The sequence below is a fragment of the Gigantopelta aegis genome, chromosome 4 (genome assembly GCF_016097555.1).
Source record: "Gigantopelta aegis isolate Gae_Host chromosome 4, Gae_host_genome, whole genome shotgun sequence".
Lineage (NCBI taxonomy): Eukaryota > Metazoa > Mollusca > Gastropoda > Neomphalida > Peltospiridae > Gigantopelta > Gigantopelta aegis.
Window position 1 is genome coordinate 67,781,653 of NC_054702.1, and position 13,900 is coordinate 67,795,552.

The 13,900-nt window shown below is 37.2% G+C and overlaps 1 protein-coding gene across 1 annotated transcript in view; it reads left to right on the forward strand.

Annotated features, from left to right (window-relative positions):
* The window catches only part of LOC121370976, a 33,429-nt gene that overhangs the window by 9,875 nt on the left and 9,654 nt on the right, over window positions 1-13,900 (forward strand). Inside the window, exons 8-14 of the mRNA XM_041496547.1 lie at window positions 1,384-1,461; window positions 2,377-2,499; window positions 3,472-3,566; window positions 7,235-7,358; window positions 8,059-8,136; window positions 8,679-10,087; window positions 13,196-13,295. Coding sequence (XP_041352481.1) covers window positions 1,384-1,461; window positions 2,377-2,499; window positions 3,472-3,566; window positions 7,235-7,358; window positions 8,059-8,136; window positions 8,679-10,087; window positions 13,196-13,295 — 2,007 coding nt within the window. The remainder of the gene's footprint in view (window positions 1-1,383; window positions 1,462-2,376; window positions 2,500-3,471; window positions 3,567-7,234; window positions 7,359-8,058; window positions 8,137-8,678; window positions 10,088-13,195; window positions 13,296-13,900) is intronic.

The window sequence follows — 13,900 nt, forward strand, 5'->3', positions numbered from 1 at the left end:
TAATGATTGTCTTGATGCATTTAGACAGCTACCTTCCCAGAAACAGTAAACAAGAAAAAACATAACAATTATTTCTTTGCTTTTTAAAAATTTTTATTATGATTTTTAAAAATCTTTGTGGTATATTTGTAAGAGCTATATTGATAGTTGAACAGAATCTAAGTGTACTGTGAGGACAGGACATAGTCCAGTAGTAAATTGCCCACCTGATGCGTGATCAATCCCTTTCTGTGGGCTGTATTTCATTCCAGCAAGTGCTCCACAACTAGTGTACTCATTGACATTGGCAGGACGTAGCCAAGTGGTACAGCGCTCGCTTGATGCACAGTTGGTCTGGGATCGATCCTCGTCGGTGGGCCCATTGGGCTATTTCTCATTCCAGCCAGTGCACCACAACTGGTATATCAAAGGCTGTGGTATGTACTACCCTGTCTGTGGGATGATGCATATAAAAGATCTCTTGCTGCTAATCGAAAAGAGTAGCCCATGAAGTGGCGACAGCAGGTTTCCTCTCTCAATATCTGTGTGGTCTTTAGCCATATGTCCGACGCCATATAACCGTAAATAAAATGTGATGAGTGCGTCGTTAAATAAAACATTTCCTTCTTTCTCATTGACAGATACAGTAGCCGATGGAGTAGTGCAGCAGGTTTCCCCTCATTATATGTGGTCCTTTAACCATATATAAAAATACTTTTGAGTTCATCATTAAATAAAAACATTTCTTCCTGAATTAACTGATCATAACAGTCTTAGTTGAAAGGATGTTTTACTAACACCTTGGTCTCAATTGATCAATATGATTTCCCCACCATTTTACCTGATTTTAGTTTCTTTTTTAATTCGCATAAAATTATTTTCACAAAGTAGATTGAATTTGATATGAAATAATAATATATATTTTAAGTTAACACGCCATACAATTTTCAGCATTATGATCATTTCCATTTTGTGGTTCTAAGTTTTTTTTTTATTTAACCGCTGTCAGCTCCATTTCTCACAGACTTTAGGTCCTAGGTTAATGTAACAGATAAATATTAACCTCCACTGAAGGGATTTGAACCACAGACTCTCAGTACAAGTGTCCAGCGCTCTACCAACTGAGCTAATAGGGAAATTCCCACTAGTTACTGTCAGTAGGAGCACTTTATACCAACAGTACTACATTAATGCAACTTGGTGTTAAAGTAACCATATCGTGGAAACAAAATAGGCAGGACTGAAGGGTGCTAATGTGGTGTTAATCATTCCTTTATTTGTCTAAAAGCTGTTTTGGGGGGTGTACTATTCAACATGTACTTCAAAATGTTATTGGGGTTTTTTGTGTGTGTTTTTGTTTCCCCACCCTCTTGTTGTTTTAATTGTGTATTTTATTCATTGCAGGCCTCACAGATCACATTCCCACTTAACCAAACTCAGTTGCAGCTTTTGACCACAGATCAAGTGGTGAAGCAGATCAAAGTAAGACATGTGGTCAGATTCACTCTTAAGACTTGTTTTCTAAACCATTCACGTTTTAACTGGGCAGGGAATGTCATTGATTTTTGGAAATGTTTGGAGTTTTCTACATGTTCTCAAAATAATTAATTACCATTGATGAACAGGGTTTATTCCTGTCCCAAACAATTCTCGATAGCTGGTAAACCTAAGGCTGTGGTATGTACTCCTGTATTTGGTGTGTCTGTGTGTGTGTGTGTGTGTGTGGGGGGGGGGGGGGGGGGGGGGGGGAGTAGCCTGTGTGGTGGTAGTGGACTTTCTCTCTCTCTCTCTCTCTCTCTCTCTCTCTCTCTCTCTCTCTCTCTCTCTCTCTCTCCCTCCCTCCCTCCCTCCCTCTCTCTCTCTCTCTCTCTCTCTCTCTCTCTCTCTCTCTCTCTCTCTCTCTCTCTCTCTCTCTCTCTCTCTCTCAATGACTTGTCAAAATAAGCATTATGTTAGATCTCAGATATCTTAAGATCTTTAGTTTACAATGTTTTGATGTGCTGTTAAACATAATGAAGATAATGTGATATTTTTTTTCAATTGTAAAGTTTATATCTAAGCAAGCATGATTTACCAACAACTCTTAATAGTCTACCATAAATATAGGTTTTTGTTTTATTGTCATTGTGACCGTGACATACATGACCTTTATAATAGTTACTATCTGTTTGGACATATTTCTTTCAAATTCCAATTTTAGTGAATTTTGCTATATTTTTAGTTGTGTCTACAGAAGCAAGTTCTTCTTATGAAAGTTATTAGCAAAGTTGCTATCTTTACCTTAAATGATCAGATTTTGCTTCAAACACTTTTTGTTCCTTACCTAGGCAGAAGTTTTAAAAAGCTAGCATACGGTATTTATTAATTAAAAAGCATAACTTGGATTTTGTTTTTCAGCCTTTCACTCCACTAGAGATTGAAGTGGCTGCTTTGTTGAAAGGCAGCCAGAATGTTCTTAAAAATAAGAAGGAGCTAACTCCTGCCGAAGAGCGGGCTCTGAAGGCCATGAGTCTGGAAGAGGTAAGGGGCTACACTAACAAGTCTCCAAATATCAGTTTAAATGGGTGGTACACTGTATATACCATTCAGTATCGATATCGGTATCATGTCAATATAAAGTTACCATACCAAGCAAATTTCAAAATACTGAAATTTCTGTATTAAAAAATGTTTCCGCCATTTAGAAAAGCACTAACAATATCTCTGACGAACGCAAAATGGCTGAAAAGAAGAGCGGATGGACATCGTTTTCCCTCAGAATCAACAGAGAAATGCTTAGTATTATTGTACATGCACTTTATGTCAAAGAAAAGTTTGAAATTAGTAGGCGAGCCTTAACTTGGGCATGCATTTAAAGCTGAGTATACTTATAAGTGCCATATTCATGTTCTACAATCCCCCAAACCTATATATTGATATATTACACGGATTATATACTCTAAAAACTTTTAAATGCATGGCAAATGACCAAATTTGGTCACCATTTTGAATAAATTACAGTTCCACATATAGAACTTGGCCATAGACCAAAAATCACACCAGATTCATGTTTAGTAACCCAAATGGCTATAGAAAATGCAAGGCATAGAAATGTGACCTGGATTTGCCCAAGCCTACCGGTACTATTGGAGTGAAGTATTGGATGTTATAATTATGTTGTCCTCGTTTTAGGCTAAGGGGGCGGGACGTAGCCCAGTGGTAAAGCGTTCGCTTGATGCGCGGTCCCCGTCAGTGGGCCATTTGGGCTATTTTTTGCTCCAGCCAGTGCACCAAGACTGGTATATCAAAGGCTGTGGTATGTGTTATCTAGTCTGTGGGATGGTGCATATAAAAGATCCCTTGCTGCTAATCGAAAAGAGTAGCCCATGAAATGGTGACAGCAGGTTTTTACTCTCAATATCTGTGTGGTCCTTAACCATATGTCCGATGCCATAAATAAAATGTGTTCAGTGCGTTGTTAAACAAAACATTTCCTTCCTTCCTTCGTTTTAGGCTAAAGAACGACGAGCAGAGCTTCAGAGGTACAGAGCACTGATGTCATACAGGGAGACCAAGGCCAAGCGACAAAAAAAGATTAAGAGTAAAAAGTAAGGAAACTAATTATGTTATTAATAATAAATTCCATATTAGAAAAAGATAGTACTTAGTTTATTTGTTTGTTTCATTTTTTCGGGTAGACCTTTGCCTTAGGTGTGACCTTTTGTAGGATCAATGTGTTTTTTTCGAAGTTCCCACTAGTGCCTCTTGTCTGGTACAGTGGAACCTGCCGTAACGGGATCCTGACAAAACCAGATTCCTGTTACACCTGGCCAGGTTTCTCAGTCCCGACTTTGTCCCTTATGTATTCAGTATTCAGTTGGAAACTGGATGAATATTTTCAGATTCTAAATCAGTTAATCTACAAAAACATGACCGCTGAAAAACTAAGTTGATCTGGCTATTAAGCCATTGAGAAGAAATAGATAAAGCATGAAGAGCATGTGAAATATTACATTTGTTATGATTATGTAACATTTTACAGCCTGCCGTTAAATGATGTCCTTTTGGATATCATACATGTTGTCTTGGTATTTGTTTTGTATCATTGTTGTATATATAAACAAATGTTACCTTTAATTATTAATGCTTTTATTACTGTACTGAAAGTTTCAGTTTTGGAATGATTTGGCCATTTCTAATTTCTGTTTTTTTCCAAAAGGAATTTATTACTTTTATAAAATATTGACCAAAGGACAAACCCTGGATATACCAGTTCCCTTTCTAAAATTGACACATGTTAACCTTCTGACTACTGGATTAATTTTTAGCAAAAACCACATTGAGGGGGTACAAATTTATAACATTTACTCACATATTTTCACATAAAACATTTTATAAATATATAAAATAAAGTTTATATTAAATGAATGGGTAAGTATTATTTTTATGGGTTTTTCTCGTTTTTATGATATTTTAGATCAGTTATTGTTGACTGGGGCGGGACTTAGCCCAGTGGTAAACATTCTGGGATTGATCCACATCGGTGGACCCATTGGGCTATTTCTCGTTCCAACCAGTGCTCCACAACTGGTGTAACAAAGGCTGTGGTATGTACTATCCTGTCTGGGATGGTGCATATAAAAGATCTCATGCTGCTAATCGAAAAAGATAGCTCATGAAGTGGCGACAGCGGGTTTCCTCTCAATATCTGTGTGGTCCTTAACGATATGTCCGATGCCATATAACCGTAATTAAATGTGTTGAGTGCGTCGTTAAATAAAACATTCCTTCTTATTTTTTTTGAAACAGCCACGTTTTTTTTATGGGTGTTTGTGGCCAGATGTCCAGTATTTATGTCCATTATTCCCAATAACTGTGTTTTTCTGACCAGAATGTTTTTGGGAAACAAACTACAATTCATATCCCAATATTTCATGATTTTCGTTGTTGGTAAAATGTTCAAATTTATTATCCAAATGCATTCTTTATTTGTAACAAAAAAATTCAAAAAGCATCAAATCCAACTACGTTTCTAAATCTGCAAGATATTCCTTAATGACCTTGTCTTTGTGATATTTTCTGAATTAAACCCAGTATGAAAAAGTTATCTTTTTGTGGAAGGACAGCAAAGCGTTTGTCACAAGTTTGTGGTTGTTTACATTAAAATTAGCGGTTGACGTTACACTATGTTACCTACTCATTAGTTGAATATAATTTTTTGTCTTCTTTGTTTTCATTGGTTAAATCTGTAGGGAAATATCGATTTTAATTGGACCACTGGGACCGACTGAGAGCAATATTATTATTTACAGAGGGTCATGTGACTGGGTTTTTTTACCAATAAATACAGATATATGCTTTAAAGGTAGGGTCAACTCAAACAAGAGCTTTATGTGTTGGAAAGATGCATACCCAGACCACCAACACATACTGACACTTTAACAAATGAAAAATGTGTAATTTTAGAGTTAATAAAAAAACATGATTATTCCTGCTAACTGAGGGCAGCCATTTTGTTTAGTTTTTGTGACGACTGGTGGTATAGCTTGGGGCGAAGTGACGTCAGCTCTGTCCATCTCTTTTATATGCACAGTGTAAACAAACATTCTAATTTATGACGAGGAGCTTCGCTTTCATCAACCTAACTTGTAAAACAACATAAATGACTTGATAGTATAATAAACTATTTAAAGGGACACACCCTAGTTACGGCTATTTGTTAACCATTACAGCGTTGTTTTTCGCTATTAAACCCCATTTTTCACAAATAAAATTGCACTTTACTTACATTTTATTATTTAGAATACACATTTCCATTCACCTGAAGTGCTTTTTGGTAATCCTGATGTTTGTAAAACCACGAAATGCATTTTTTTCTTTTTTTCACAAGACGTTCTGTCGAGAAAAAAACGTTAAGCAAGCGATGTCCAATCTATTTTTAGAGGGGATATTTCCATTTCAATGTCACAGACGTTGGTATATCACATGACCATTATCATTTTGGTTCAGTTTGTTTTCTCGTGCACGGTTCGCACAATCAACATCCGATTTGTTGTTGTTCATTTGTGAGATTTTTCTTCACAGTTCGTGAACATTTTCAGTAACAATAAAGTTCAGACAAGTAAGTGTCTCAATACAAAACGTTACAAACCCTTAAAACCAATAATTTTGCTAAGTGTCACGATATCTGGAGAGGGGATACAACCAGGACAGAACAGTTGGAACATGTCCAGGAAAGGTGAAACGAATGCACCCCAAGTCTGTGAAATTTGTCGTGACGTAGGCATTGTTGTGCTTCGAGCGACATCTACTGGTGACATCACAATACAAACTTTCAAAATTATTTCAAGCAATTGGGACATGGGGATTCCCATGGTATTTATCGATATAAAACCTGCTTTTTTACTCCATTTGATAAAAACGTGATCTAAGTGTGTTACAGGTTTGTAGATTAACCAAATTATAATTTATTTTCACTGGATGGAACTAGGGTGTGCGGCTTTAACTAAATATATTTCAATTTGCATCAATAGTATTTTTCTTTTTTTTAAATCCAAAGAAAAAATGCATATTATTAGGCCTATTGGTAGGGTACATTCGAGCAAAAATGACCACTTTTCTTTTCTTTGGGACGACATAATTGGTCAGTTTTGTGATTTTAGATGGGGAAAGTCACACCACACAATACCTTGTGATCTTAATAAAAGAGGCACGTTTTTTTAGTGTGTCTAGACACAGTGTCTGGAGACCGTCTAAATATACACCTGCCAATCAGGAACCACAGGTACAGGCCACGGAAAGAAAATACCAATTAACCAAGAAAACACTGATTATTATTTCAGTACATGGATTAATTTATGTACAAAACATAATACAGTTATGGTGGTTTATTTTGTATTGAAAAACAATATATAATTGTTGATGGTTTACTGGGATGGCTATTATTACAAACATTGCGATGCATTCGCAAATATCAGGTATGTTTTGTTTCTTTAGTTCGAAGACTAATTCCTGACATGACACGTTAGGTATTACGTAACCACCAGTTAGCCAGAGGGCGTATTCACTGGGATGGTACAAAATGTCTGCACCCGTTATATATAATAGCCGTCACATTTAACCGTTTTATTAATTAACTATACGATTATACTTGTTGATATTAAGCAGTAATGTGCATTATATATCGTTGAATATACACACCAGGCCAAATGCCTTAATTGTCCCCTCCTTTAAAATCCATAGTTTTGTCTAATTGTATTTTCAATTTCATTTACAGATACCATCGCATCCTTCGAAAGGAAAGAGAAAAGGAAGAAAAGAAAGCTTTAGACATCATGAAACAGAAGGATCCTGAAGGTTATGTAGAAAAACTGCAGGAAGCTGACCGAAACCGAATACAGGTTTGGACAGTGTATTCATCAGTAAACCTCTGTCTATGATACACTAATGAAAAAAAGTAACAAAATAGCAATTTAGTTAGGGAAACCTTTTTACTGAAATATTTTATGTGTTCTGCTTCCAAAAATATGAAGTATGAATATGTAGCTTTCAGTGATTTTTAAGTACGATTATCTTGTCATGTGAATGTATTTTATTAGTTTTAATCAGTTTATATGATAGCTATGTTTCTCAACTAGACATAGTGATCTACTCTTAGTAATTTACTTGTTTGTTAATAAACCATACACTTCTATAAAACTACTGTTTTGAGGAGGTGTAAGAATATTTCAATATATGGAAGACAGTTTTAGTTACAGTAAATACCACTCGAGGTTCTACGAAAACACTTCTGTGAGCAGGAATCTTTTTTATACAGAGGCTAATTTCTTGTTTAAGAAGATTTATCTATGGCATTTAGTAGATGTTGATATTTTAGCTTTTCTGTACAAAATTTTAAAATGTACTTTACCTTGATTTATGTATTGTATTATACTTTTCCCCCACAGCTCCTTACACTGTGGTTTTACATAATTATATAAATAATATTTTCATATATTTACTGTACCTTTTGTGACACTCAATAGCTGATGTGTATTTTTGTGCTGAGGTGTCATTAAACATTCATTCATATTTTAGCTTAGCTAATCGTATATTTTGCAGGAACGTATGAGTCTGAAACACAGAGGCGGCAGTAAGTTTGCCAGGAAGACATTGATGTATGCCAAGTTTAATCAAAAGGTAAGATTTAAATGTACTTTGGTTTATGGTAAAAGAAACAACATTGCCACAATATATTGATGAAATTTGGACATGTTTCTGGGGAAGGTTTCTTTTTTGTTTTTGGGTGGGTGGCTGGATTTTGGGGTTTTTTTTAATGATTTTTAAAAAAATATTTAGGACTTTTATAATGGCTATGGATATTTTGTAAATATGTCTTGTCACATTATTTAGAGGTTTCTACAATGGAGCTGTTTGGCATATTTTGAATTGAATTTTTACATTAATATTAATTTTTACTTTGCAATTTAGTCTAATCTCTGGCTTATGGTATTTCTGGTATTTCCCTCAGCGCCCCCCCTCCATTAACTTAGACTGGCCCGAACATCCTGACAGCCACTAGAATGGCTTAAATCCACCAATGCAACCTGTTCCAGTCATGTGACAATCTAAGTTTTCTATATTTCAGACACTACTAGGGTTTATCCATCTGTAGTCTCAGCAAAGGCACCATGTACATTTTTACCAATCTTTTCTCTACATATTTGTTCTCACTATTGCAGGACAAGCAAGCTGTTAGTGATATGATTCAGAAAAATCGAGAACTCACAAAGAAAGTTGACTTAGACATTGATAGTGATGAAGGAATTGAAGAAGATGATGTTGGTGAATACAGTATGACAGAGAGTGGACCGTCTCTGATCAAGGGACATAACCCCTGGATGAGCAGTCGTCCACAACTGGGCAATCCAGCTGTAAATGAAACCACTGAAAATGCTGAGGAAAATGAGTTACAAACCAAAAGTGAACACGTTGATATCGATTCAGAAGAGGAGTCGACTGGTGCAGAGGAAATTAGTATCGTAGAGAGTGAGATGTCTGTGCTCAAGGGACATAACCCTTGGATGGACAGTCAGCCACAAAGAAGCAATACAGGTGTAAATGAAAGTTCTGAGGACAATGGCGGTAAGGAAAGGAACTTAAAGAATGAAAATGAAAAGGTTGATGACATGGCAGAAACAGATCAGTTGACTGGTAAAAATTCCAATGAAATAAATAACTCTAATAAGAAAACAAACCAAGGAGATATTGAACATGGAAAACAGAAGAAAAGGAAATTGAAATCATCAGCTAACATATCCACAGAAAAAAAAAGTAAAAAGCAAATGGAAATAGGTGATGATGTATCATCAAAAACAAATGAATCTTCTAAAAAGAAAAGAAAGAAGAATCTGTCAGAAAATAAATCATTGGAAGGGAAAAGCAGAAAAAAGACCGAAACAACATCAGCATCAAAAACAGATTCTGAATCTTTGCAAAAGCAAAAAAAGGAGATCCAGAAAAAATCATTGGTGACTGACAAGGATTCTGAAATTGATACGATTGAAGACATTTTTGAAAAACTTAACAGACCAAAAATCAGTCCTTCAAAACCATCAGGTAAAAAGAGATCCAAATCATCATTGAGGAACAAGAATACTGAAAAACAAAGTGAAGAAAGTATGGACGAAGATTCCTCGGATGACGATGATGGTTTAACCGAGTCTCTGGACAGAAAGACAACCCTTGAAGATATGGATGATCTTGCAAAGGAGCCTGAAGGTAAACCAAAACAGAAAAAGAGAAAAAGGAAGAAGAAGAAGAAGAAAGCAGCCGATAAACAGCCAGCAGAGACATCGACTTCTGGGAATACTTCAGTTGATTCTAATAAAGTGTTGAAAGTAGAGAAAAACATCACCAACACAGTTCTTCCAGATGTTGTTAAAGATGATGGTGATGACTTGGACTTTGAAGAACAGCAGAGACTGATCATTGAACAGGCGTTTGCTGATGACGATGTTGTGGATGAGTTTGCAAAAGAGAAGTCTGACATTGTCGACAGAGATAAACCAAAGGATATTGACCTGACATTGCCAGGCTGGGGAGAGTGGGGAGGTGCTGGGGTTGAGCCGTCTGCTAAGAAAAAGAAAAGGTTTGTCCATTTACTTTTAGATACTTTAGACTGGATTAATATTGCAACATTGTTTTTGTAAATATGTATCTTGCTGCATGTTCACGAAGCGTGTAAATTAATTGTTGGTGACCATTTGAATCTGTAGTACATATCTGAAATAAAAATAATGTATGCATATATATTTCGAAACTTGAGGTTGTGTGTAAAAGTTATATGCACACATTTTATTCCTGGTTTACAGTAGGGTAAAGTTCTTCTTTGATGGTGAAACAGTGTTTAATCATAAAGGTATCATGATAATGCGATGAGTACCTATACAGCAGCCTGTTGAGTTCCTGCTATATAGTACACTTTGTGATTGAACATGTATACAAAAATATTTTGGGGAATATTCAAACAGTTGAGGAAAACTAGAGTTATGTGTAAATGTGGAGTCTTTTCTAAAAATATAAACTCAACTAAATTAACGTGGCAATACTAATCTGCCCACCACTGGCGAAAGCTGTATTGTAGATCAAATGAAGTGCATTACTTGATTTTCACAAGATGTGTATGTCAGTATAAACTTGAAGATGTCTAAAATGTTTATTTACTATAACTTCTGTCTTGGCCTCTTCTCTAGAGGCAACCAGTTGCTCACAATTGCAGTTGTGTGTGTTTCCTTGATCACCTGTCATTGTTTCACTTTAAAGGAAATTTTTATATCCAGATCTGTGTGATTACTTTTTTTTTTATATATGAAATGTTCGACTTGGAATTAGGACTCTGTTATTTTTGAGTGGAGAAACCTACTATTTCAGGGCTCCTAGATTATGGTAGCCCCACTCCCATGGCTAGTGATATTCAATGTTGGACTAGTAAATAACTACTATTGCCATGCCAGACGGGGCTTCTAGATTATGGTAGCCCCACTCCCATGGCTAGTGATATTCAATGTTGGGCTAGTAAATAACTACTATTGCCATGCCAGACAGGACTTCTAGATTATGGTAGCCCCACTCCCATGGCTAGTGATATTCAATGTTGGGCTAGTAAATAACTACTATTGCCATGCCAGACAGGACTTCTAGATTATGTGGGGCTAGTAAATAACCCCACTCCTTCTATGGCTAGTGATATTCAATGTTGGGCTAGTAAATAACTACTATTGCCATGCCAGACAGGGCTTCTAGATTATGGTAGCCCCACTCCCATGGCTAGTGATATTCAATGTTGGGCTAGTAAATAACTACTATTGCCATGCCAGACAGGGCTTCTAGACTTCTAGTGATTAATGTTGGGCTAGTAAATAACTACTATTGCCCCACTCCTTCTAGATTATGGTAGCCCCACTCCCATGGCTAGTGATATTCAATGTTGGGCTAGTAAATAACTACTATTGCCATGCCAGACAGGGCTTCTAGATTATGGTAGCCCCACTCCCATGGCTAGTGATATTCAATGTTGGGCTAGTAAATAACTACTATTGCCATGCCAGACAGGGCTTCTAGATTATGGTAGCCCCACTCCCATGGCTAGTGATATTCAGTGTTGGGCTAGTAAATAACTACTATTGCCATGCCAGACAGAGCTTCTAGGTTATGGTAGCCCCACTCCCATGGCTAGTGATATTCAATGTTGGGCTAGTAAATAACTACTATTGCCATGCCAGACAGGGCTTCTAGATTATGGTAGCCCCACTCCCATGGCTAGTGATATTCAGCTAGTGAATAACTACTATTGCCATGCCAGACAGAGCTTCTAGGTTATGGTAGCCCCACTCCCATGGCTAGTGATATTCAATGTTGGGCTAGTAAATAACTACTATTGCCATGCCAGACAGGGCTTCTAGATTATGGTAGCCCCACTCCCATGGCTAGTGATATTCAATGTTGGGCTAGTAAATAACTACTACTGCCATGCCAGACAGGGCTTCTAGATTATGGTAGCCCCACTCCCATGGCTAGTGATATTCAATGTTGGGCTAGTAAATAACTACTACTGCCATGCCAGACAGGGCTTCTAGATTATGGTAGCCCCACTCCCATGGCTAGTGATATTCAATGTTGGGCTAGTAAATAACTACTACTGCCATGCCAGACAGGGCTTCTAGATTATGGTAGCCCCACTCCCATGGCTAGTGATATTCAATGTTGGGCTAGTAAATAACTACTACTGCCATGCCAGACAGGGCTTCTAGATTATGGTAGCCCCACTCCCATGGCTAGTGATATTCAATGTTGGGCTAGTAAATAACTACTACTGCCATGCCAGACAGGACTTCTAGATTATGGTAGCCCCACTCCCATGGCTAGTGATATTCAATGTTGGGCTAGTAAATAACTACTACTGCCATGCCAGACAGGGCTTCTAGATTATGGTAGCCCCACTCCCATGGCTAGTGATATTCAATGTTGGGCTAGTAAATAACTACTATTGCCATGCCCGACAGGGCTTCTAGATTATGGTAGCCCCACTCCCATGGCTAGTGATATTCAATGTTGGGCTAGTAAATAACTACTATTGCCATGCCAGACAGGACTTCTAGATTATGGTAGCCCCACTCCCATGGCTAGTGATATTCAATGTTGGGCTAGTAAATAACTACTATTGCCATGCCAGACAGGACTTCTAGATTATGGTAGCCCCACTCCCATGGCTAGTGATATTCAATGTTGGGCTAGTAAATAACTACTATTGCCATGCCAGACAGGACTTCTAGATTATGGTAGCCCCACTCCCATGGCTAGTGATATTCAATGTTGGGCTAGTAAATAACTACTATTGCCATGCCCGACAGCTAGTAAAAACACTTTGTCAAATGTTGCAGATTAGTCCATTTTGTAAATATTAAATCCTGCCTCCACCTCAACCCCCCAATGTTAGTGTTTTTAAACTCTATCTCCTTCTTTAGGTGACATATCTGATTATTACTATTATTTAGTAAAATTGTATTAACTTAAAGTAAAGTAGGGCTAGTGAATTTTTAATTGTGGCTAGTAAAAAATTTTAATCATTGATCCCATGGCTAGTGGATTTTATAAAAATTCTAGAAGCCCTGGATTTGTTCGTTTTGTTGTTTATTTTGATCATGTCATGGCTAGCTGGATGTAATTTTGTATGATATAAGTGTTGTCTAATGTTCAGGTTCGTGATACAGGCTCCCCGAGCTCCTCCGAGAAAGGATCAGAACCTTGGTAATGTTATTATCAGTGAGTGCAAGGACACAGCCATTGCCAAGTATCAGGTACTGTTAGCTGTATTATGTTCGTTTTAAACAGTATTGGAAGATTACATACAAAACTTAATTTAAATACTACATATAGTGTCTTAGTGTAATGAGGGGGCGGGACATAGCCCAGTGGTACAGCGCCCACTCGATGCGTGGTCGGTGTGGGTTCGATGCGCGGTCGGTGTGAGATCGATTCGCGGTCGGTGTGGGATAGATTCCCGTCGGTGGGACCATTTCTCGTTCCAGCCAGTGCACCACAACTGGTATATCATAGGCCGCGGTATGTATTACCCTGTCTGTGGGATGGTGCATATAAAAGATCCCTGGCTGCTAATCAAAAAGAGTAGCCCATGAAGTGGCGACAGCAGGTCTCCTCTCTCAATATCTGTGTGGTCCTTAACCATATGTCTGACACCATATAACCATAAATAAAATGTGTTGGAGTGCATCATTAAATAAAACATTTCTTTCTTTCTTAATGTGATGTGAACTTTTTCTGTTCAGTTAAAGCGACATACCATAGTTTTTAAAAATGCAAGAACTAATGGTTAATAAGACACACTCTAGTTATTTTTTATGGTATTTTCCTGTTTAAACATCATATACTTTAGCTTCTCTCT